General features: G+C 45.4%; 1 protein-coding gene across 2 annotated transcripts in view; it reads left to right on the top strand.

The window, feature by feature from the left end:
* Positions 1 to 26,872, top strand: part of nudt9 (nudix (nucleoside diphosphate linked moiety X)-type motif 9) — a 41,785-nt gene that overhangs the window by 581 nt on the left and 14,332 nt on the right. Inside the window, exons 2-6 of one of the 2 annotated variants that reach the window (XM_084326230.1) lie at positions 178 to 233; positions 5,932 to 6,198; positions 14,833 to 14,925; positions 19,094 to 19,180; positions 22,409 to 22,520. In XM_084326230.1, the coding sequence (XP_084182356.1) occupies positions 6,014 to 6,198; positions 14,833 to 14,925; positions 19,094 to 19,180; positions 22,409 to 22,520 (477 nt within the window). In that variant the 5' untranslated portion in view covers positions 178 to 233; positions 5,932 to 6,013. The remainder of the gene's footprint in view (positions 1 to 177; positions 234 to 5,931; positions 6,199 to 14,832; positions 14,926 to 19,093; positions 19,181 to 22,408; positions 22,521 to 26,872) is intronic. The other variant, XM_084326229.1, reaches the window with a different exon arrangement.

Raw genomic sequence — 26,872 nt, 5'->3', positions numbered from 1 at the left:
CGTTACTAATAAACATTTTAAATACGTTTTTTATAAACTGGTCAACACAGTTTTATTTCCGGCGTTGGGTGCCTGTGATCACAGCGCAGGCGCATCAGGCAGCTAAAGCCGTTTTGAGCAGCGTTGACCAACTTGACCATGCAGTTTATAAAAACTTCCCACGTTCGCTTCACCCAGGACCCAGGGAGAAAGAGGATCCCCAACAACAACATTCTACAAGATACTGCGTGGTCGTGAGTAACGTTGCATTGCGCAACACATGGGAATCCCGCGGGGATATTATGAACTTGAATGACTTAATCTTGGATCCGACGTCTTTGTGGAAGGGCTACCAGGGAGGTGGCTCTGATTCAATTATTCTCCGCTGTGGATACATTTGTTTGACCATAACGCACAGACTGTGTTTCATTGTGTTTCACAAAGCATAATAATAAACACCGAAGCGGCTTTACGCATGGATGACATTTGCGGGAATTCTGAACTGTTAAACTGTTGACATTGCATCACTGACGCTGTCACACACATAGCTGTCAACATTTCGTTTTGAGAAAACGTGCACGTTTTAGCCCCGCCCCTTCTCCTGGCCCCGCCCCCTCAGCCCGCCCCCTCCAACCCGGCCCCGCCCCCTCCCAATGGAGCTGCCTCGTCGCTGCCATCTGCTGGTCAAAACCTGTATGTACCCAGCCATTTCGTTGTAGGGTAAACTTTTCCTACTTAGTGTAAATGCTATGTAAATTATGGTTTTGTTGAACATTTGTATTTCACAGGAGAGAAACTGTATTCAAAGAAAGCTATTAAAATAGTCTTTGAATCTAAATATACTTTCTTTGTGTTGATTTTACATTAATTCCATGATTTTACTCAAGTAAATATCTGTTACAAGCTTCGGTTTTATGTAGAAAAATGCTGTTTTTAATCTAGATTAATCTAGATTGATTACAGAAAATTGTGAGATTGATTAGTTAATTTTTTTTATCTATTGGCGGCGCTGGTGTATATATTATATATATATATATATATATATATATATGTATGTGTATATATGTAATGTGTGTATATATGTCAGAGAATCAGCCCCTTGCGTCCTTAGTGTAAAGCATATGACATGGTGTATGTTTGTTCATTGATGTGACAGTGTCTGGCAACATACTATTGTTCTTTTTATTTCTTTGTGTTTGTGATTTGTCTTGATGTGTTTGTGAAACTATAAAATCAATCAATCAATGTATTACCATAGTGTCTTTATACCTTCATCACTGTAGGCTACATATTAATACTACAACTCGTTAAAGCTATAAAAAATACCTATGGTCATTAATTTAGCAGTGGGAATATAATTTTGGAACAGTGTGTCTACAGAAAAAAGCCAATGCGATTTTGTGTTTTTCCTCAATATCTCTGCAATGCCTGCGAGTTACCAGTGACTGTATTTGTCATACCATGACAATTCACGACAACTTTTAAAACGGATCAATTATTATTTATAAATCGCATTCAGGAAATTGGGCATCAGAGTGAAGGAGGGGGACGCGTGAACCTTACAGGGGAGGCGCAGAGCAAACGGCTGTTCACCAAGACATTTACACATTCCTTCCTGCATCACATACACAGTAACTTTGTATTGTTTTATCCACAGAAGATTTGCAAACCCTTTGTTCCAGAGACAAAAGCCACAGAGTGGGCAATCAAGAGACACTGGCTAAGTTGACTTGACACCCTCGGTGCCGCATCAGTCTCTCCCCTGAGCTCTGAGCAAATCCGCTCGCTGTTCTGTTCTTATTCTTCTTCGGCTGGCAACCGTCTCCCGGTCTGACTTCCTGTGATAACGGTCTAATCTACACTGCTGCCACCTGTCGTCACGGAGGAGAATTGCACCCATTTTGTAAAAAAAATAATAATAATAATTAGTACAAAATACGTACCAATCCGTGCGCCGTAAAGACGGCGTGCAGAGGGTCGAAATACAGGAGAATCCCGGTAAAACCGTGCGTGTTGACAGCTATGGTCACACATTATTGTGATATTTCAACTATAATTAAAAATAATGTCTGAAACGGAAATGGCCCAAGAGGCTGAGAGAGAGCTGGTGAAATTGATTGGCTCTCGCAGGGCGAAGCTCGGTGTATTGACTAGGCGCAAGAATGAGTTGGATGCGCTGTTCGACGGACATGATGACGTAGACGTAGAAAAGGCGAATGAACATTTGCAAGCCTTTGATGTTTTAATGAATGAATTTGAGAAAATGCACCAATCTGTCCAAGCACTGTTATATGAAGATGAGAAAGAGGGTGATGAATACGGCTGGTATAAACCAAAGGTTCAACAATTCAATTCATTTATGAATGATGTTCGAAACAGAATAAAACCTGGTTATAAAGAACAGGATCACGTTCGACCTGAGGACAGCATCAGCAGCACATCTAAGAAGACCACTAAATCAACAACCTCAAACCTCAACTCTGCGTATAACACTAGAAACGGAGTGAGCTGCTCTCATTGCAAAATCAGCAGCCATGGAGGAAAAGTGGAAATTGGAGGAGGAAGAGGATAAACTGAAAAAAAGGAAGGAACAACTTGAAATACAAATGGCATTTGCTGAATCTGATGCTAAACTGAAAGTCCTCGATAAATACGACAAAATAAAGGAATCCCAGGCTGAGGTCAAATAATGTGAATCCCAGGCAAAGACTCCTACAGATGGCATGAATGAGTATCTTGACCAAATGCAAGCCAGGCAAGATCAACCCCCAATGACAATGGACATTATTGATCCGGGAAGCTCACCCCCCCCGCCTGACGATGACCGACAACAGTCCCCCCAGCTAGGAGCTAGGTCAAGGATCCCACCTGACCACTCCATGGAAACGAAATACAGTCAACCCCTGTCACAGGCAGGTCCATATCCGTCGAGGCCATCACATGTTGACCATTTCTCAGTTGGACCACTAGGGGGAGGCATTCAGCCAGGAGCAGCAACTTACCTGTCGCCATCTCCTTCTGGCCGACCTCTTCTGGAGGCGATGGAAAAAGGAGCACATCCCTCTGCTTCAAGAACGTCAGAAATGGAACCAAGTAAGGAAGAACTTAGCCCCAGGGGACGTGGTCCTCATTGTGGATGAGTCATCACTAGGGATGGGAATCGAAAACCGGTTCCCATTGGGAACCGGTTCCTAATTGGCCGATGCCTGGAACCGTGTGGCTCCTGTGACTTTCGATTCCCTTATCGCTGCCTACAGTTGCGCAATAACGTTACGTTAGCATGTAGCCATGGCAGACTCTATTTGATTCCTTAAGGGCTCGAAATTGCCTGGGTTTTGGTAATATGCTCCCGAAATGCTCCCGCTGTTTGGCTACTTCTATGTGCAGTGAAAACTACTTGAATGCTTTAGAACCTAGTCATTGATTTAGATCAGGGTGAGCTAAAATTAGCCGCGGAGCTAACGTGAGCTAACGTGAGCTAACGCTATTTAATCAAGCTCACAAAGAGAGATAAACAGCTGACAGCGGATAGTACAGGTACAAATACAATAAAACAGCAGGTGGGGGCTGTTGTGTAAACCTTGTACTCTTTAGTTCACATATAATGAGAGACGTGAGTGCTTGTTTACAAGTCTGTAAGCCAGTTAGCCAGGAAGTACAGTGGTGCAACATACAAATGTGTCCGTGTAGCAACACAAGCCAATACATAAAGGACAGGGGCCCGGGGAGGGAGCTGTGTGTGTGTGTGTGTGTGTGTGTGTGTGTGTGTGTGTGTGTGTGTGTGTGTGTGTGTGTGTGTGTGTGTGTGTGTGTGTGTGTGTGTGTGTGTGTGTGTGTGTGTGTGTGTGTGTGTGTGTGTGTGTGTGTGTGTGTGTGTGTGTGTGTGTGTGTGTGTGTGTGTGTGTGTGTGTGTGTGTGTGTGTGTGTGTGTGTGTGTGTGTGTGTGTGTGTGTGTGTGTGTGTGTGTGTGTGTGTGTGTGTGTGTGTGTGTGTGTGTGTGTGTGTGTGTGTGTGTGTGTGTGTGTGTGTGTGTGTGTGTGTGTGTGTGTGTGTGTGTGTGTGTGTGTGTGTGTGTGTGTGTGTGTGTGAGAGACAGAAGTCAGAGGAATAACAACCTGTTATTCAATAGATTAAATTAGTTTAAGAATAAAAAAATAAATACATTTTATTTAAGTGTAGGCAATGTTTTATTTTTTACAGTTTTTGTATTTTTCAGACATGGGGGCTCAACAATAAATGACAATCAGAAATGTCAAGTTGCATGTTGTTATTCTAACCAGCTTAGACCCCTACGCTCTGCATCTTCTGGCCGCCTCAGACCTACTCCTATCCAAGCTCCGGGAGGGTCATCAAAGAGAAGTCGCCTATTCTCAGTCCTTGCCCCACAATGGTGGAATGAACTACCCACCCCAGTTAGGACAGCCGAATCACGTCCAATCTTTCGCCGTCGACTAAAGACGCACTTCTTCAACCATTATCTGAATAAAAAAAAATATATCTAACCCTAACTAACCGTACTGTCATGCACTTGTCCTAATAAACTAACCTACACTGTAGCACTCAACACTTTGATGAACATTGTTGCTCAGCTGATAGAGTTGTGCCCTTCCTGATGGCTTGTCGTACAGAACTTGTAAGTCGCTTTGGATAAAAGCGTCAGCTAAATGACTAAATGTAGTTCTGTTGCATTTCCAATTTATTTATTTAAATTATAATTTGATCAGGTATCGATAAGGGAATCGATAAAGAATCGAATCGATAAGCAGAATCGATAATGGAATCGTATCGATAAAATCCTATCAATTCCCATCCCGAGTCATCACCAATAAATTCCTGGCTCATGGGCAAGGTGGAAGAGACAATGCCTGACAGCAGAGGGCATGTACGCAAGGTAAAGGTCAGGACCAAGTACAATATCCTAGAGAGGCCCATCAGCAAACTATGCTTGCTGAAAGAAGCAGATTGACTGACATTGACTAGCCCCTACTGACTTCTTCACGCGCTTGTTTGTTTTTTCCTTTTCGAGGGCAATGCCTGAACCTTTGTTACACTGATGGACTACACCTTTTTATGGATTATACCTTTTTTGTGGATTATACCTTTTTTGTGGATTATACGCTTTTTCGTGGAACATACCCCCTTTTTGGAATATTTCGATTCCTACATGAACTATATAAAGACATGTTCAGGCTCCTGTTAACATATTTGCATAGAATAATTGCCCCTTTTTAGGATAATGGACAATTAGAGGCCGGAATGTAGGAGCCATTCTTGAGTTATTTAATCTTTGAGTTTGTATCATGCAATTATTTGAATTATGAAAATGCTTTATGGATTACGAAATATGAAAACGAAAACTGATAATTTGATTGACAAGTCATGATATTATTTACACTGATTATCTTATTGTAACTATTCTTATGATTTGAAACTATGTGCACTTTCCCTTTAAAGAGACCTACCTGAGCTATCCACCTGTGTGGTTTACCTTGATAAGGGGTGGTGGCTTGCATGGGAGACGTGGAACCGGGAAAGCAAACAGTTTTTGTACCGCACGAACGCACGCACTGCACGCAACGGACGCATGTATTAGATATACGAGTTTTGTTTGTTTTGCTTATTGGAAATAAATGATTGATTCATTGTGACAGCCAAACGGATGGATCAGAATCTTTATTATGTGCGCGTAGACTAAAGCTATCCCCGGAGTGGAAGTGGCAAATACGAAAGACAAAATAGTTTGTAAATAGCCACTATACCCATAATGTTGGCGTGTTCCTTTTTAAGGCTTCAGTCTTTCATTAAAGCCTTGAAATGGTTGAAATGATGTGACCCTCAACACAATATGTTTTTGGGGAAAGAAATTAACCATTATTTCTCTCTCTCTCTCTCTCTCTCTCTCTCTCTCTCTCTCTCTCTCTCTCTCTCTTCTCTCTCTCTTCCCCCAATCAGGGCTCCTGTCTCTTGTTCCTCTGCTCAACCTTTCGGCGTCGGTCAGTCCATCACAGGTGGTGCTTCCTGTGCCACACGAAGCATGTCGTCCTCGGCAGCCCTTCATATCAAGTCCAGATGCCCTCAGTATCCAGGGTCAAAGGTCGCTCGCTTCCCCGTGCCCGCTGACAGAGTGGACTGGAGTACAGACTGGCCCCAGTACGCACCGGTCAACTACACGGCTCCAGCAGTGACCAGCGCCCCGTCGTGGGCCGATCCGGATATTGGGTGAGACACGTGGCCGAGGGGGAGAGGAGTGAGGCCGAGACCACTTATTGATTTGTCGATAACTGTGTGAAATCGATCACTTATCGATTTTTTTTGCATGGGTAACATTTTTTATAATTTTTTTTTTAAATGCAAAAAGAAAAAAAAAATTATTTAACGTTTGTGTGTGTCGTTTTGTGAGAGTCAGAGAAGTGCATAATAATAAAGGTATATTTTCATAACTGAATAAAGAAACTGTGCTCAGAGGATCCATGGAACATTATTTGAAGCTATACTATGCTTCCTGAAAAGTTACTGTTTCATTGCTGTTGTTCACAAAGGCAGGGCCCGCAATTTAGTTAACAAACATAATGCTTGTGTTTGATTCACAGTGCCTAATATTTTTAATTTATGATAACACAAGATAGAATAAGTCTAAGAATTACAGTACATGTATTTAGCAGGTCTGCACACCTTTCATTTATTGTGTTCATCATCTTTTTTGTAATACATGGTGCTTTTTAATTCAAAAGGGTTTATTATAATCGATTAGTTTTACCCCTAAATCTTTATAATACAATATAACCTACTACTGTATATATCGTTGATGATAGTATAATAAAAACCCGTACCTTTGCATGATGGATCCATATACCTTCATATTAGGTCGGCCTAGGGCTCCCAGCCCTGTTACACCATGACGACAACAACCATATCACCCAGCCGGGCTGGAACCTGCTACAGCCTCCCTCTCCTCTGAGCTACACAGGGAATGGAACCTCTAACCCTGGCAGTGTTAGTGCCTTGCTCTACCCTTGGGGGCTACACAGGGAATGGAACCCCTAACCCTGGCAGTGTTAGTGCCTTGCTCTATTGAGCTACACAGGGAATGGAACCCCTAACCCTGGCAGTGTTGGTGCCTTGCTCTACCCTTCGAGCTACACAGGGAATGGAACCTCTAACCCTGGCAGTGTTAGTGCCTTGCTCTACCCTTGGGGGCTACACAGGGAATGGAACCCCTAACCCTGGCAGTGTTAGTGCCTTGCTCTACCCTTGGGGGCTACACAGGGAATAGAACCCCTAACCCTGGCAGTGTTAGTGCCTTGCTCTACCCTTTGAGCTACACAGGGAATGGAACCCCTAACCCTGCCAGTGTTAGTGCCTTGCTCTACCCTTGGGGGCTACACAGGGAATAGAACCTCTAACCCTGGCAGTGTTAGTGCCTTGCTCTACCCTTGGGGGCTACACAGGGAATGGAACCCCTAACCCTGGCAGTGTTGGTGCCTTGCTCTATTGAGCTACACAGGGAATGGAACCTCTAACCCTGGCAGTGTTGGTGCCTTGCTCTACCCTTCGAGCTACACAGGGAATGGAACCTCTAACCCTGGCAGTGTTAGTGCCTTGCTCTACCCTTCGAGCTACACAGGGAATGGAACCTCTAACCCTGCCAGTGTTAGTGCCTTGCTCTACCCTTCGAGCTACACAGGGAATGGAACCTCTAACCCTGGCAGTGTTAGTGCCTTGCTCTACCCTTTGAGCTACACAGGGAATGGAACCTCTAACCCTGGCAGTGTTAGTGCCTTGCTCTACCCTTGGGGGCTACACAGGGAATAGAACCCCTAACCCTGGCAGTGTTAGTGCCTTGCTCTACCCTTCGAGCTACACAGGGAATGGAACCTCTAACCCTGGCAGTGTTAGTGCCTTGCTCTACCCTTCGAGCTACACAGGGAATAGAACCCCTAACCCTGGCAGTGTTAGTGCCTTGCTCTACCCTTGGGGGCTACACAGGGAATAGAACCCCTAACCCTGGCAGTGTTAGTGCCTTGCTCTACCCTTCGAGCTACACAGGGAATGGAACCTCTAACCCTGGCAGTGTTAGTGCCTTGCTCTACCCTTCGAGCTACACAGGGAATGGAACCTCTAACCCTGGCAGTGTTAGTGCCTTGCTCTACCCTTCGAGCTACACAGGGAATGGAACCCCTAACCCTGGCAGTGTTAGTGCCTTGCTCTACCCTTCGAGCTACACAGGGAATGGAACCTCTAACCCTGGCAGTGTTAGTGCCTTGCTCTACCCTTGGGGGCTACACAGGGAATAGAACCCCTAACCCTGGCAGTGTTAGTGCCTTGCTCTACCCTTGGGGGCTACACAGGGAATAGAACCCCTAACCCTGGCAGTGTTAGTGCCTTGCTCTACCCTTCGAGCTACACAGGGAATGGAACCTCTAACCCTGGCAGTGTTAGTGCCTTGCTCTACCCTTCGAGCTACACAGGGAATGGAACCCCTAACCCTGGCAGTGTTAGTGCCTTGCTCTACCCTTCGAGCTACACAGGGAATGGAACCCCTAACCCTGGCAGTGTTAGTGCCTTGCTCTATTGAGCTACACAGGGAATGGAACCCCTAACTCTGGCAATGTTAGTGCCTTGCTCTACCCTTCGAGCTACACAGGGAATGGAACCCCTAACCCTGGCAGTGTTAGTGCCTTGCTCTATTGAGCTACACAGGGAATGGAACCTCTAACCCTGGCAGTGTTAGTGCCTTGCTCTACCCTTGGGGGCTACACAGGGAATGGAACCTCTAACCCTGGCAGTGTTAGTGCCTTGCTCTACCCTTCGAGCTACACAGGGAATGGAACCTCTAACCCTGGCAGTGTTAGTGCCTTGCTCTACCCTTGGGGGCTACACAGGGAATGGAACCTCTAACCCTGGCAGTGTTAGTGCCTTGCTCTACCCTTCGAGCTACACAGGGAATGGAACCTCTAACCCTGGCAGTGTTAGTGCCTTGCTCTATTGAGCTACACAGGGAATGGAACCTCTAACCCTGGCAGTGTTAGTGCCTTGCTCTATTGAGCTACACAGGGAATGGAACCCCTAACCCTGGCAGTGTTAGTGCCTTGCTCTACCCTTGGGGGCTACACAGGGAATGGAACCTCTAACCCTGGCAGTGTTAGTGCCTTGCTCTATTGAGCTACACAGGGAATGGAACCCCTAACCCTGGCAGTGTTAGTGCCTTGCTCTACCCTTGGGGGCTACACAGGGAATGGAACCTCTAACCCTGGCAGTGTTAGTGCCTTGCTCTATTGAGCTACACAGGGAATGGAACCCCTAACCCTGGCAGTGTTAGTGCCTTGCTCTATTGAGCTACACAGGGAATGGAACCCCTAACCCTGGCAGTGTTAGTGCCTTGCTCTACCCTTGGGGGCTACACAGGGAATGGAACCTCTAACCCTGGCAGTGTTAGTGCCTTGCTCTATTGAGCTACACAGGGAATGGAACCCCTAACCCTGGCAGTGTTAGTGCCTTGCTCTACCCTTGGGGGCTACACAGGGAAGGAGGTGTGAGTTTTATACTTCAATAATGGGTCTGTTCTAACAGTGGCCCTCAACATTTTTGGTGTCAAATGCCCCCAGATTGACACATGTCAGACAGCGGACCCCGATCCGATAAAACTTTCATCCCAAGGGACCCCCACCAGGGGCGTATCTAGACCCAGCACTTCAGTAGGGCACAGAAGGGCACCAAAATCTATGAAGCGGGAGCTCGTAGCGCGACTGCGAATACAATTTGGCCGGTTTGTGGGCGAAAATGGGTGGATTTTGTAACTATTTTTTTTTTAACTTTATTTCGGTTTAGAGTTAGGTTAGGGTTATGTTATTTAATTATTTGGGGGAGCCAGCCCCCCAAACTCCTGAAATGCATAGAAATCTATGAAATAAATAAAACAATCTGACATTTATATTAAAAAGAGCTAGCCACCCAAACCCCTAAAATACATAGAAATCTATGCATTTTGGAACAGTTACTATATATATAGTCAAGAAAGCATTTAGTCATACTTAAAGTTTAAAGTGCTTTACTTGCATTGAACATTGCATTGAACATTGAACATTGAGGAGACATCATTAGAAAGCACAATGTATGTTTCCATAGTTACACAGATGACACGCAATTGTACATCTCCGCTGAACCAAATGATCACACAGCTATAAACTCCATTTCCGCCTGTCTCTTAGCAATAAACAAATGGATGACGAACAACTTCCTAAAATTAAATGAGGGCAAAACTGAAATCCTACTAGTCGGTCCTATAACAAAAAGAGAAATGTTACAGAGCAATATGGGGCAACTTACTCCTTGGATCAAACCCGAAGTTACAAGTAAGTAACCTACACTGGCTTCTGGTAACATTTAGAATTGATTTCAAGGTCCTCCTCCTTATATACAAAGTATAAACATTGTGATCATCTACTACTGGTCTATTGAAGGTTTCAAGCCACAGTCTAAAGAAAATCAGGGATGCAGCCTTTGCTAACTATGCACCAAAGTTATGGAACACACTACCTATGGACATTGGGGAAGCTAGATCTCTTAATATTTTCAGAAATAAGCTAAAAACGTACCTCTTCACCATAGCCTTCTAATACACCCTGCTGTTGATTGTACTGTAGCACTATTTTACTCTGGCCATTCTATTGCATAATTTTACTATCTATTCTACTATTCTATTATTGCACTGTATTATTGGTGTGCAAACCAGTCAACTTACAAAAAAGAGCCTGTTGGAGGATTTCAACAAGATAAATGCAGTGCAAAATATTTCACTATAATATTTCAAAGCGAAGTAAAAAATATTATAATAATTATTTGATCATGTTAAATGATCATTTGATCATGTTAAAAAAGGGAAAATAAAAAACATTTGTTAAAAAAAAAAAAAACGTTTTTTTTTTTTTTTTTTATCCGTGGGGCACAGATGATCATCAGTAGGGCACGTGCCCTACTGATAGTGGTCTAAATACGGCGATGACCCCCACACCTGAGAGGACTTAGTTATTCCACAACAGTCTACATTGTGGAATAACTTGTCCGTGTCTCGCTTCCCTCCGTCATCCTCTCCTCCGGTGGCTAAGCTACACAGTGTAGTGTGTGTTAGTGTACTACTAGCACACTAATGCAGTGTGTTAGTAGTACTGTAGGTCGTTTGCAGTGTGTTAGTACTGTATACAGTACTACAGTGGAGAGAGTGACACCTGACGGAATTGTCATCCTTATTCGTTCTGTCGCTGGGCTCAACTTCTAGTCAAGTGAAATAATGGTGAGATGAAAATATTCCCTCTTCTTGCCACGTTGAGAAACACTGTGTTACAAGGCGTGGAGGCCGGCGATAACTGTTCTATTGTGTCCGCGGCTGCAAGGTGTGTCCAGGTCAATGATTCATTGCTCTAACAATCACCTCAATGACTCAAAACTACAGGTGTGTGTGTGTGTGTGTGTGTGTGTTGTGTGCGTGTGTGTGTGTGTGTGTCACGTGCACTCACTGTAGTGTTTGCGATGCTGTCGTTGGCCCACGCCAGCGAGTCGTGCTGAGCCGCGCGCTGCCAGTAGCGATCAAGAAGATGCCGTCTGAAGTGTGGCAACATTTGGAGAAGTTGGAGGGCAATGCATTTGTTGTTTGCAACGTACATAAACAAAACTATTGTTTTCAGGTCGATCCGCTGGGTCAGAGGTCATGAGCTACAGAGAGAGATAATGAGATACCGCTCTGGTTCCAATAGCATTTTCATTGTCTGATCGTTAAACTGACATGACCGTCATGTCCGCCTTCAAAAGATACTCATGGTCATTTTTTTTTTTTTTTTGAGTAGTGGAAATGTCTTTAATAATATTTGGAACGGTGTGTGTGTACGACATTGTAGCGCACGTTTTTATTCAGTGTCTCTGTTTACCAGTAACTGCATGACAACTGCATTTTTTATCCACTTTTTTCTCTTTGTTTTCTATTTTTCTCCCATCCCAATTTCGCTGTTTTCAATTCTCCCCTCCCCTGTCTTGAACGTTGCTCGCATATGCCCCCCAGTGGTTGGTCGTAGGGAGGATAGAAGCCTTGCATCACGTGTCCCCTCCGGTACACGCGAGGCAGCCTGTCGCATCTTTTCGCCTGCTAGCGCGGACTCTCATTGGCGAGGTGTAACGTGTGGGAGGCTCACACTACCCCCACTACTTCCTGTCTCTGCTGTGCAGGCGTCCCCAACCGACCTGTAGGAGTCGCTGTCCACAACGTCCAGATTACCACCCATCGACTTCCCACCCGCTGACTCTGCCAATTGAGTCAGTATGACGGCCGACTTTGAACCCGGTGTCTCTTGCGTTGGTGACGAGCGCAATGTCCACTGCGCCACCCAGCCGCCGACTCATGACAACTTTTAAACTGATAAAATTATGTTTATAAATCATATTCCTTGAATTGGCGTAAGTACTGTAAAGGCTGCTCTTTGTGTCGTAACGGAGAGGAGAGGCGGGTTCTGTCTCACCGGCCTCCATTGAAATGGATTCATCTTTGTTTTGTTGTTTTTAACCCTTTCACTGCCACACGACAGCCGGTTAATCCTTTCACTGTGACAATACAGAAGGTTAGCCCTTTACTATCACACAACCGATGGCGATGCTCCATCATTAGCATCATTAGCTCCGCGGATCAGCTTCCATTTATTTGTGCTAAGCTAGGCTAGCTTGCAGCTAGGATAGCTTTCTACTGAACGCACAGAGACGAAATTGATATCTTATCTTCTTGTCTGATTTCCCATAATGTTGGCGTGTTCCCTTAAAACAGATTCTATGTTATGTGTTTTGCGGTGGCCTCTGTGTGTAAATGGAGCCCCAGAGACTCATATTATATTGTGGTGACTCACTTATCACGCACAATTGGTGCAGACATTCACTGGACTTGAGGAGCGGAGGAGTGCTCCTTTAAGCCTGGGGATTCTGGGAACGGGGTGGGTATTTGGCAACCTACAGTATATTATGTCACCCGTCAGCTGTCAGCTGGCTGCTGTCACTTTCGAGTAGTAACGTTAAACGTCTCTGCACTCTGTTGGATGTATGTAATTTATGTTGGGAAGTAAAAGGAAAGACTGGACTACCGTCTCCCGTTTCATCCTTTCTTGCGATCCCACAATATCACATATACGGTGCGTTTATATAACGGCTTTTATCCAAAAAGTTTTTAGTTCCTCACATTTTTACCCATTCACTCACCGACGGCGGAGGCAACCATGCAATGTGCCAACCTGCTCATCAGGAGCAGTTAGGGGCTAAGTGTCTTGCTCAAGGACACTTCGACACGCTGCCCCCCGGAGGAGCGGGAATTTAACCGAGAACCTCCGGATTACCAGACGACTGCTCTACCTCCCCCCAGATCTTTCGGATGTTATTGTCACGTGTTTTTTTTTTTTTGCACGTGTCATTTAATTTATGCCTGAAACATGTGACATGTGACGGCACCAGGGAACATGTCCTAGATAAGTCTTATGGCAGTGTAGTCAAATCTGTAAAAGTAGACGTTTGAATATTGGGTAGTTAGTATTTAATTTTTAAGGGAGATCCAGCTATCGGGACAGGACCTCGCCATGAAATGTTTGAGCTCTTGATTCTAGTTCAGACTTTCTAGCGATGCTAGAAGACGAACCACATTTGGGTGTAAGAGCTCACATAAACATGTTCTGTCCTCGTAAAGTCAGAGTCTCTGGTGCAGCCCCAGATTCTACATCCCTGTGACATCACCAAGCACTGACTGAACTGTCCTGGTGCAGCCCCAGATTCTACATCCCTGTGACATCACCAAGCACTGACTGAACTGTCCTGGTGCAGCCCCAGATTCTACATCCCTGTGACATCACCAAGCACTGACTGAACTGTCCTGGTGCAGCCCTAGATTCTACATCCCTGTGACATCACCAAGCACTGACTGAACTGTCCTGGTGCAGCCCTAGATTCTACATCCCTGTGACATCACCAAGCACTGACTGAACTGTCCTGGTGCAGCCCCAGATTCTACATCCCTGTGACATCACCAAGCACTGACTGAACTGTCCTGGAACACGGGGCATATACTAAGTATATACTAAGGCGACAGTGGCTCAGGAGGTAGAGCTGTAATCGGAGTCTGGTAATCAGAAGGTTCCTGGTTCGATTCCCGCTCCTTCCGGCAGTGTGTCGAAGTGTCCTTGAGCAAGACACGTGACGTAACCCCTAACTGTTCCTGGTGATGAGCAGGTTGGCACCTTGCGTGGCTGCCTCTGCTTATGGTGTGTGAGTGAATGGGTGAGTGAATGGGTGAGTGAATGTGTGAGTGAATGTGTGAGTGAATGTGTGAGTGAATGGGTGAGTTAATGGGTGAATGTGAGGAACACATTGTAAAGCGCTTTGGATAAAAGCTGCTATATAAATGCAGTCCATTTACAATTTACCATGTGAATTCCTAAAATGGGTGGCATCCCCCTTTTTAATGCCATTTCATTTCTTGGATTGATTTGTTCAGGGTTCGCACAAGGTCCTTGAAGTGCTTAAAGTGCTTGATTTTTTACAATTTATTTTAACAAGGTGCTTAAAAAGTCCTTGAAATTCAAATCAACCATTCGCATTGAAAGTTTTGTTCATCCATGATAAAATTGTTCTGAATCAAGAAATTTAATATTTTTATTTAAAGTGTAACTAATTGTCAGAAATAGGTTTTATGTCATAAATATTGGATCAGATTTTTTTTTGTGTCAATTGTATCCTTAAATGCCCTTTTAAAATGAAAAAATAGTGCTTAGGAAAGTCCTTGAAAGTCCTTGGAATTTCATTTTGCAATGCCTGTGTGAACCCTGTTTGTTACAGAAGTACCTTCTCCCCGCTGTTCAACACGGTGGACGGGGCTGTGGACAGGACCAGCTTCCAGGGCCCCTACAGAGTGGAGCAGGGCAAGCCGCTGTGAGTGTTCACCCTGTAATTATAGAATTCCTGAGTTTAAGAACATTTTCCAAAAATACATCACGTATAAACGGAAGACTGCACCACTAATTCGTTTATGCCAAAAAATTTATCTGTTGGCTAAAATAAACAGAAGTTATAACCAGCCAACATTGTTTCAATTAGAGCTCAAAGGAAACATTTACCCGCTAAGCAGCTGATTCCACACCAGAAGTAAACATAGTTGATGTTAACGACTAGAAGAAGTGCATGTCTTCATTCCTAAATCCCATTTCATGATATCTCAAGACAAATCCAGCAAGTCGGCTATGTTACAACAACACAAAAAGTGAAACCTAGGCAAATCAACAACGTTGGACGCATTTTGGCAGCAACACAATCGGCTAACATTACCCAAGGCTCGCACAAGCTATACCGTTAAGTAATAACATTACCCAAGGCTCACACAAGCTATACCGTTAAGTAATAACATTACCCAAGGCTCGCACAAGCTATACCGTTAAGTAATAACATTACCCAAGGCTCACACAAGCTATAACGTTAACCACTTCAGGATCGGACGGCCTGTATTCGCACTCTTGCAACAACCATCAAATGCACACAGCACACACACCCACACGCACACACTCACTTTAAACAAACAACACACTGCAGCACCCACTCTCCACACTTTAGATCACCTAAACACACTTTATATTTATTGATAAAGGATTTGCACTACAACTTGTACACCTTACTGTAAATTGTACCTAAATTGTACCTCATCCCATTTCTGCTTTGCACTATATAATATTGTATATTAGTACACTGCATAGTATATTGTATATTATATGGTAACTCGGTTACGTCTATTCTGCATCGAACATTGTACATATGTCTATACTGAACACTGAACACTGACCTCATTTTTACTTCTAATTTACATGCTATACTATGTTATTTCATACTTATCTTGTCTAGCACAGTCTCGGGAGCGTAACAGTAAGAAGCATTTTGTATAAAAGTATTCTGTACTTCTGTATGACAACTATTAAAGAAACTTGAAACTTGAACTTGCACGTCGCAGCACTTTGCGCTCGTCTGCCGGTTCCGGGCTGCGTTTTCGCCGATCAACCAATACATTGTTGGAAAGTTGAATTTGCTGCCTTTCGATCGTCACCTCACTCAACCTATTGCGTGATTCCATTCTCGAGTTACAAGACGAAACATCCGGCGACCACGTCTGTTACCTTTCAAAAGAGACCAGACTCATGCATGTGCTATAAGTATAAAGTATAATAAATCACAAATTACTTTGGGTATGCAATGTTCAAAATAAATAAATAAACTAGCCCCATTTTTGCCCCATCCTTAGACCTCTACACTACCCAGCCACTTCAGTGTTTAGACTTCTACACTACCCAGTGTTTAGACCTCTACACTACCCAGCCACTCTAGTGTTTATACTTCTACACTACCCAGTGCTTAGACCTCTACACTACCCAGCCACTTCAGTGTTTATACTTCTACACTACCCAGTGCTTAGACCTCTACACTACCCAGCCACTTCAGTGTTTATACTTCTACACTACCCAGTGCTTAGACCTCTACACTACCCAGCCACTTCAGTGTTTATACTTCTACACTACCCAGTGTTTAGACCTCTACACTACCCAGCCACTCTAGTGTTTAGACCTCTACACTACCCAGCCTCTCTAGTGTTTAGACCTCTACACTACCCAGCCACTCCAGTGTTTAGACCTCTACACTACCCAGTGTTTAGACCTATACACTACCCAGTGGTTAGACCTCTACACTACCCAGCCACTCTAGTGTTTATACTTCTACACTACCCAGTGCTTAGACCTCTACACTACCCAGTGTTTAGACCTATACACTACCCAGTGGTTAGACCTCTACACTACCCAGTGTTTAGACCTATACACTACCCAGTGGTTAGACCTCTACACTACCCAGCCACTTCAGTGTTTAGACCTCTACACTACCCAGTGTTTAGACCTCTACACTACCCAGCCACTCTAGTGTTTAGACCTCTACACTACCCAGCCACTCTAGTGTTTAGACCTCTACACTACCCAGCCTCTCTAGTGTTTAGACCTCTACACTACCCAGCCTCTCTAGTGCTTAGACCTCTACACTACCCAGCCACTCTAGTGTTTAGACCTCTACACTACCCAGCCTCTCTAGTGCTTAGACCTCTACACTACCCAGCCTCTCTAGTGCTTAGACCTCTACACTACCCAGCCACTAGTGTTTAGACCTCTACACTACCCAGCCACTCTAGTGTTTAGACCTCTACACTACCCAGCCTCTCCAGTGTTTAGACCTCTACACTACCCAGTGTTTAGACCTCTACACTACCCAGTGGTTAGACCTCTACACTACCCAGTGGTTAGACCTCTACACTACCCAGCCACTTCAGTGTTTAGACCTCTACACTACCCAGTGTTTAGACCTCTACACTACCCAGCCACTCTAGTGTTTAGACCTCTACACTACCCAGCCACTCTAGTGTTTAGACCTCTACACTACCCAGCCACTAGTGTTTAGACCTCTACACTACCCAGCCACTCTAGTGTTTAGACCTCTACACTACCCAGCCTCTCTAGTGCTTAGACCTCTACACTACCCAGCCACTCTAGTGTTTAGACCTCTACACTACCCAGCCTCTCTAGTGCTTAGACCTCTACACTACCCAGCCTCTCTAGTGCTTAGACCTCTACACTACCCAGCCACTAGTGTTTAGACCTCTACACTACCCAGCCTCTCTAGTGCTTAGACCTCTACACTACCCAGCCACTCTAGTGTTTAGACCTCTACACTACCCAGCCTCTCTAGTGCTTAGACCTCTACACTACCCAGCCTCTCTAGTGCTTAGACCTCTACACTACCCAGCCACTAGTGTTTAGACCTCTACACTACCCAGCCACTCTAGTGTTTAGACCTCTACACTACCCAGCCTCTCTAGTGTTTAGACCTCTACACTACCCAGCCACTTCAGTGTTTAGACCTCTACACTACCCAGCCACTCTAGTGTTTAGACCTCTACACTACCCAGCCTCTCTAGTGTTTAGACCTCTACACTACCCAGCCTCTCTAGTGTTTAGACCTCTACACTACCCAGCCTCTCCAGTGTTTAGACCTCTACACTACCCAGCCACTCTAGTGTTTAGACCTCTACACTACCCAGCCTCTCTAGTGTTTAGACCTCTACACTACCCAGCCACTCTAGTGTTTAGACCTCTACACTACCCAGCCACTCTAGTGTTTAGACCTCTACACTACCCAGCCACTCTAGTGTTTAGACCTCTACACTACCCAGCCACTCTAGTGTTTAGACCTCTACACTATCCAGCCACTCTAGTGCTTAGACCTCTACACTACCCAGCCTCTCTAGTGTTTAGACCTCTACACTACCCAGCCACTCCAGTGTTTAGACCTCTACACTACCCAGTCTCTCTAGTGTTTAGACCTCTACACTACCCAGTCTCTCTAGTGTTTAGACCTCTACACTACCCAGCCTCTCTAGTGTTTAGACCTCTACACTACCCAGCCACTCCAGTGTTTAGACCTCTACACTACCCAGCCTCTTTAGTGTTTAGACCTCTACACTACCCAGCCTCTTTAGTGTTTAGACCTCTACACTACCCAGCCACTTCAGTGTTTTCATTTTCACAAATTGACATACACTCATACAAAGTCAATAATAAAATAAACCTAGTTTTGATCAAGTATACTCAAACATGTGACTGATGCTGTATATACATGGTTTAGTTTTCCTACAGTTTTAATGTACTTTCTATGTTTTATAATGATAATTTTGTGATGGTAAAATGTATGACAATGGCTCATGTTAGATATTCTATATTGGTCCCAATACCTTTGATGGGGGCACTACTGTAACTGCAGACAAAACTCCCATCAACATGGTCATATTAGCATAATAAGTTGCCATTTAGAAAATGTAAACGATCACTCTGTTGAGCCCCTAAGGTACAACGATTTAAATAGCTTTATATTAGCTCATATATTTCAGAGTTGAGTGGTAAGTTAAAAAGCACCCAGATAGCAGTGAGCTGAGCTTGTGATGATGGCGTTATGGCAGAATGTTATAACCTCTGCTATGAGGAATTGTTCTTCATCTGATGGTTCATTCCTGCTCATTTAGGAATCCCCTCGGACGCACTGGATTGGTGGGCAGAGGTCTGCTGGGACGATGGGGCCCTAATCACGCAGCGGATCCAATCATCACCAGGTACCGGTCCCGTTACTCTTTGCTTTAGGCCACGTTTAGACGGAGAGAGTCTGAACAGAAACCGCAAAAGTCGTCTTGCGGTTTCACTTTTAATTTTGCGTTTAGACTAGTGTTTTGGGGTGGAATTCTCCGTGCAGACGAGGCTGTAATGACGGAGCCCCGCTGTCACACGATTGGCGCATATGTCACATGACGTGCTGTGAAGACCCGCCCTACTCTGCCTCTGATTCGCAGACTGTGGATGGGGAATGTGATTGGACCAAAGCAGAGTCACTCACAGACAGTGGGTCCAGTCATGCCGCGGGACAGATTCTTGTGTATTTAACCCTTTCACTGCCACACGACAGCCGGTTGTGTGATAGTAAAGGGTTAACCTTCTGTCGTGTGGCAGTGAAAGGGTTAAAAGTACTGCCAATGTAGCCTTCAGGTGATCGCCATGGATAGAATCAGACATGCTTTGTTTACGCTTCTAGGCTACTGGCGCATGCCTGTGATGTAAGCAGTACACGCGACCAGAGCCATGACAACCCTTTCGTCAACGTTTTATGCGGTTTGACAGTTTAGATGAGAGCGCGAAGGTTTATCGTTTCTAGGAATTCCACCCTGGAAGGTAGTCTCACTTTTTTGCGGTTTCACCCCGTAAAAACGCTGTTTCCGTATAAACGAAAGGCACATCCGAAAAAATATTTTTGCGGATTCACCTGCTAGCGTTTCCGTCTAAACGGGGCCTTAGTGTCCCTAAAACTACTTTATACAATGGCATGCAAATTTCTTGGTTCTGATTGGCTGAAACAGTCAAGTTTACCGGTTGTTATTTTGTATAACACACTCCACGTGATCCCAGATCCCTCCCACAACCGAATTACTTTTTTTTTCTGTCTCAATCAATCCGCCATAGATAGAAAAATGGAAGTATGAATAGCTTTTGAACGAATCCTCCAAAAAAGATAGTCAACTGGAATATGTTAGCTTGTTACATACACATGGATTATGTAATTCATTTGTCATGACTCATTGTGAAACAAAAGAAAAATCGCGGACATAAAAAAAAAAAAAAAGGCCGTAGATCTTTTTTTTTTTTTGTTTGTTGTCAGATTTTATTGATTGATTGATTGAAAATGTTATTAACAGATTGCAGAATGGGTCCCCCATTTTCAATTCATTATAATATGACATACAGATAGACAGTACTGCTACATCTTTATTTTTTTGACCTACTTTTTCTCCTTTTTCTGTGATTTTTCTCCCATCCCAATTTCCTCTCGTGCCAATTCACCCTCCCCTGTCCTGATCGTTGCTCGCATGTGCCCCCCACTGTCTGGTCGTAGGGAGGATAGAGGCCTGTGTCCCCTCCGATACATGTGGAGGCAGCCAGTCACTTCTTTTCACCTGCCAGCGCGGACTCTCATTGGCGAGGTGTAACGTGTGGGAGGCTCACACTGCCGCAGGCGCCCTGACCGACCTGTAGGAGTCGCTGTTTACAACGACCAGATTACCACCCACCAACTCAGTTGAGTCAGTATGACGTCCGGCCGTAGGCAACGCTGACAGCCGGATTCGATACCCGTGTCTCTTGCGTTGGTGACGAGCGCAATGTCCGCTGCGCCACCCAGCCGCCCCACAGTACTGCTACATCTATACATTTATGACATACCAGATTTACAAATACAGTACTGTTTGTGATACAAAAAGAGTCTAAAAAAGAGAGTATATACATTTGACGAAGAAACTGTACATTGGAGGAGGTTGGCTAGGTGGGGTGGGGGGGGGGGGGGGGGGGTTGGGTAGGTTGGGCGGGGTGGGGGGGGGTAACTGTACATTGGATTATCGACAAAACCTTACTTGGTCCCAAGAAAAGGGTCTTGTGTATTATTGGGTTATTTACTGTACATTGGAGGGGGTTGGGTTAGGACATTTACAGGGGCCAGTTTCGAATTGCAGTCTCCTTCCTGTAGGTGCTCTCTTTTGGTTTTGAAAGTGGGTAGTGATTCACATTCCTTTACAGCTGTGGGTAGGACGTTTAGTCCCTTGTTTGAGCCAAATCTGGGTTTAACATGGTTTGTGGAGCTCCCTCTGGTGTCTACTAGTGGATCTACTATTGGATCTACTTTCTCTGTGGATGGTTTTGTGAATAAATCTCCATTATGCTTCAATTACTGTGTGTTTATTGTATAGCAATAAGGTTGGGTGAATTCGGTCATTGTATAAACGCATTACATCACTTGAAGTCGTGTGTTATACAAATTAGATCACGCCTATGAGGCTGCGCCTCGGGCCTAACAACCACCCATAGGCGTGATCTAATTTGTATAACACACTCCGTCTCGTGATGTAATGCTTAAGTAAAGTAGTACAAATCAAGAAGGTCGACTAGCGGGATTTCCTACTTAGGAATGTTAACTAGGAGTGTTATCTAGGAATGTTAGGGAGGAGTGTTGGGTATGGTGTTAGCTGGGAATGTTAGGGAGGAGTGTTAGGTATGTTGTTAGATGGGAATGTTAGGGAGGAGTGTTAGGTATGGTGTTAGATGGGAATGTTGGGTAGGAGTGTTAGATGGGAATGTTAGCTAGGAATTTTAGCTGGGAATGTTAGCTAGGATTGTTAGATGGGAATATTAGGTAGGAGTGTTAGCTGGGAATGTTAGCTAGGAATGTTAGATGGGAATGTTAGGTAAGAATGTTAGCTAGGAATGTTAGCTGGGAATGTTAGCTGGGAATGTTAGCTAGGAATGTTAGGTAAGAATGTTAGCTAGGAATGTTAGGTAGGAATGTTAGCTAGGATTGTTAGATGGGAATGTTTGTATGAATTTTAGCTGGGAATGTTAGGAAGGAATTATAGCTGGGAATGTTAGCTAGGAATGTTAGGTAGGAATGTTAGCTGGAAATGTTAGCTAGGAATGTTAGGTAAGAATGTTAGCTAGGAATGTTAGCTAGGAATGTTAGGTAAGAATGTTAGCTAGGAATGTTACCTGGGAATGTTAGCTGGGAATGTTAGCTAGGAATGTTAGGTAAGAATGTTAGCTAGGAATGTTAGGTAAGAATGTTAGCTAGGAATGTTAGGTAGGAATGTTAGATAGGAACGTTGATGTTAAAATATTAATTTCAATGATCAATTCTATAGATAAAGGCTGTTGGATTTCCACATTCATATCAATGCATCAGACATTTCTTTTACACCCCAAGTATGTTTTGACACGGGGACTATTTCCTGTCTGTCACTATCCTACAGGTGGAAAGTGGATAGTGATGGGAAAACTGTAGCTGACCTCGTGTCCAAACGGCCCGTCCTGCAGTTTGTGTCCATTAAGAGGAAGGACTGTGGGGAGTGGGCTATTCCAGGGGTAGGTGGCATCATAACCTAACCCTAACCCAAGGCTAACATAATAGGTCACACGTGTAGCCCCAAGGCTAACATAATAGATCACACGTGTAGCCCCAAGGCTAACATAACAGATCATACGTGTAGCCCCAAGGCTAACATAATAGATCACACGTGTAGCCCCAAGGCTAACATAACAGATCACACGTGTAGCCCCAAGGCTAACATAACAGATCATACGTGTAGCCCCAAGGCTAACATAATAGATCACACGTGTAGCCCCAAGGCTAACATAATAGATCACACGTGTAGCCCCAAGGCTAACATAACAGATCACACGTGTAGCCCCAAGGGTAACATAACAGATCACACGTGTAGCCCCAAGGCTAACATAATAGATCACACGTGTAGCCCCAAGGCTAACATAATAGATCACACGTGTAGCCCCAAGGCTAACATAACAGATCACACGTGTAGCCCCAAGGCTAACATAACAGATCATAATGTGGTCGTAATGTGACCCAGACCACCTCAGAACGCGGTCTGAGCGATCGGATCTCGATGCGTCTTGGGTGCGTTCACACCTGTTGTCCACTTGTGATCAGAATGATCCCATTTCAATGCCAAGTCTGAACGGGGCCAAAGTAGATCTCAGTGAGCCTCAGTCAGCTTGTACAGACAGGAGCTTGACCCCATTGACTTTGTGTGTGGCTAACTGGAGCTAGTGTGAGGAACAGCATGGTTTGTGGCCAACTGTCCTGGAGCTAGTGTGATGCTAACTTTCCTGGAGCTAACTGTCCTGGAGCTAGTGTGATGCTAACTTTCCTGGAGCTAACTGTCCTGGAGCTAGTGTGATGCTAACTGTCCTGGAGCTAACTGTCCTGGAGCTAACTGTCCTGGAGCTAACTGTCCTGGAGCTAACTCTCCTGGAGCTAACTGTCCTGGATCTAACTGTCCTGGAGTTAACTCTCCTGGAGCTAACTGTCCTGGAGCTAGTGTGATGCTAACTGTCCTGGAGCTAACTGTCCTGGAGCTAACTGTCCTGGAGCTAACTGTCCTGGAGCTAGTGTGATGCTAACTGTCCTGGATCTAACTGTCCTGGAGCTAACTCTCCTGGAGCTAACTCTCCTGGAGCTAGTGTGATGCTAACTGTCCTGGAGCTAACTGACCTGGAGCTAACTGTCCTGGAGCTAGTGTGATGCTAACTGTCCTGGATCTAACTGTCCTGGAGCTAACTCTCCTGGAGCTAACTCTCCTGGAGCTAGTGTGATGCTAACTGACCTGGAGCTAACTGTCCTGGAGCTAGTGTGAGGCTAACTGTCCTGGAGCTAACTGTCCTGGAGCTAACTGTCCTGGAGCTAACTGTCCTGGAGCTAACTGTCCTGGAGCTAACTGTCCTGGAGCTAGTGTGATGCTAACTGTCCTGGAGCTAACTGTCCTGGAGCTAACTGTCCTGGAGCTAACTGTCCTGGAGCTAACTGTCCTGGAGCTAGTGTGATGCTAACTGTCTGGGAGCTAACTGTCCTGGAGCTAGTGTGATGCTAACTGTCCTGGAGCTAGTGTGATGCTAACTGTCCTGGAGCTCACTGTCCTGGAACTAGTGTGATGCTAACTGTCCTGGAGCTAACTGTCCTGGAGCTAGTGTGATGCTAACTGTCCTGGAGCTAACTGTCCTGGAGCTAGTGTGATGCTAACTGTCCTGGAGCTAACTGCCCTGGAGCTAGTGTGATGCTAACTGTCCTGGAGCTAACTGTCCTGGAGCTAACGTGAGGCTAACTGTCCTGGAGCTAGTGTGAGGCTAACTGTCCTGGAGCTAACTGTCCTGGAGCTAGTGTGATGCTAACTGTCCTGGAGCTAACTGTCCTGGAGCTAGTGTGATGCTAACTGTCCTGGAGCTAACTGTCCTGGAGCTAGTGTGATGCTAACTGTCCTGGAGCTAACTGTCCTGGAGCTAACTGTCCTGGAGCTGGGAGCATGTCTATGTTCCCCGGGTCCTATGTTCCCCGCTTGATTGATTGATTGAAAATTTTAGACCACCAGCCCCGATTCCAAACTCTAACCTTAACCAACTTCGAAAGAGGGCCTAAGCTTAACCAGTTTGAAACAAGGCGGACATTAATAATTAATCAAATAATACAAATGTATAAAAATGTCAATCAATGAATCAATCAAGCGGGGAACATAGGACCCGGGGAACATAGGGATGATCCCCCGGAGCTAACTGTCCTGGAGCTAGTGTGATGCTAACTGTCTTGGAGCCGACTGTCCTGGAGCTAACTCTCCTGGAGCTAGTGTGATGCTAACTGTCCTGGAGCTAGTGTGATGCTAACTGTCCTGGAGCTAACTGTCCTGGAGCTAACTGTCCTGGAGCTAGTGTGATGCTAACTGTCCTGGAGCTAGTGTGATGCTAACTGTCCTGGAGCTAACTGTCCTGGAGCTAGTGTGATGCTAACTGTCCTGGAGCTAACTGTCCTGGAGCTAGTGTGATGCTAACTGTCCTGGAGCTAACTGTCCTGGAGCTAGTGTGATGCTAACTGTCCTGGAGCTAGAGTGATGCTAACGGTCCTGGAGCTAACTGTCCTGGAGCTAACTGTCCTGGAGCTAACTGTCCTGGAGCTAACTGTCCTGGAGCTAACTGTCCTGGAGCTAATGTGATGCTAACTGTCCTGGAGCTAATGTGATGCTAACTGTCCTGGAGCTAACTGTCCCGGAGCTAGTGTGAGGCTAACTGTCCTGGAGCTAACTGTCCTGGAGCTAGTGTGATGCTAACTGTCCTGGAGCTAGTGTGTGGCTAACTGTCCTGGAGCTAGTGTGATGCTAACTGTCCTGGAGCTAACTGTCCTGGAGCTAGTGTGATGCTAACTGTCCTGGACCTAGTGTGATGCTAACTGTCCTAGAGCTAACTGTCCTGGAGCTAGTGTGATGCTAACTGTCCTGGATCTAACTGTCCTGGAGCTAGTGTGATGCTAACTGTCCTGGAGCTAACTGTCCTGGAGCTAGTGTGATGCTAACTGTCCTGGAGCTAGTGTGATGCTAACTGTCCTGGAGCTAACTGTCCTGGAGCTAGTGTGATGCTAACTGTCCTGGAGCTAACTGTCCTGGAGCTAGTGTGATGCTAACTGTCCTGGAGCTAACTGTCCTGGAGCTAGTGTGATGCTAACTGTCCTGGAGCTAGAGTGATGCTAACTGTCCTGGAGCTAACTGTCCTGGAGCTAACTGTCCTGGAGCTAACTGTCCTGGAGCTAACTGTCCTGGAGCTAACTGTCCTGGAGCTAATGTGATGCTAACTGTCCTGGAGCTAATGTGATGCTAACTGTCCTGGAGCTAACTGTCCCGGAGCTAGTGTGAGGCTAACTGTCCTGGAGCTAACTGTCCTGGAGCTAGTGTGATGCTAACTGTCCTGGAGCTAGTGTGTGGCTAACTGTCCTGGAGCTAGTGTGATGCTAACTGTCCTGGAGCTAACTGTCCTGGAGCTAGTGTGATGCTAACTGTCCTGGACCTAGTGTGATGCTAACTGTCCTGGAGCTAACTGTCCTGGAGCTAGTGTGATGCTAACTGTCCTGGATCTAACTGTCCTGGAGCTAGTGTGATGCTAACTGTCCTGGAGCTAACTGTCCTGGAGCTAGTGTGATGCTAACTGTCCTGGAGCTAACTGTCCTGGAGCTAGTGTGATGCTAACTGTCCTGGAGCTAACTGTCCTGGAGCTAGTGTGATGCTAACTGTCCTGGAGCTAACTGTCCTGGACCTAGTGTGATGCTAACTGTCCTGGAGCTAACTGTCCTGGAGCTAGTGTGATGCTAACTATCCTGCAGCTAACTGTCCTGGAGCTAGTGTGATGCTAACTGTCCTGGAGCTAACTGTCCTGGAGCTAGTGTGATGCTAACTGTCCTGGAGCTAACTGTCCTGGAGCTAGTGTGATGCTAACTGTCCTGCAGCTAACTGTCCTGGAGCTAACTGTCCTGGAGCTAACTGTCCTGGAGCTAACTGTCCTGGATCTAACTGTCCTGGAGCTAACTGTCCTGGAGCTAACTGTCCTGGAGCTAACTGTCCTGGAGCTAACTGTCCTGGAGCTAACTGTCCTGGAGCTAACTGTCCTGGAGCTAACTGTCCTGGAGCTAACTGTCCTGGAGCTAGTGTGATGCTAACTGTCCTGGAGCTAACTGTCCTGGAGCTAACTGTCCTGGAGCTAGTGTGATGCTAACTGTCCTGGAGCTAACTGTCCTGCAGCTAACTGTCCTGCAGCTAACTGTCCTGGAGCTAACTGTCCTGGAGCTAACTGTCCTGGAGCTAACTGTCCTGGAGCTAACTGTCCTGGAGCTAGTGTGATGCTAACTGTCCTGGAGCTAACTGTCCTGGATCTAACTGTCCTGGAGC

The sequence above is a fragment of the Notolepis coatsorum genome, assembly GCF_963971535.1.
Source record: "Notolepis coatsorum genome assembly, chromosome: 12".
Lineage (NCBI taxonomy): Eukaryota > Metazoa > Chordata > Actinopteri > Aulopiformes > Paralepididae > Notolepis > Notolepis coatsorum.
The sequence above is the reverse complement of the archived record's forward strand: the minus strand, read 5'-3'. Positions and strand labels throughout refer to the sequence as shown.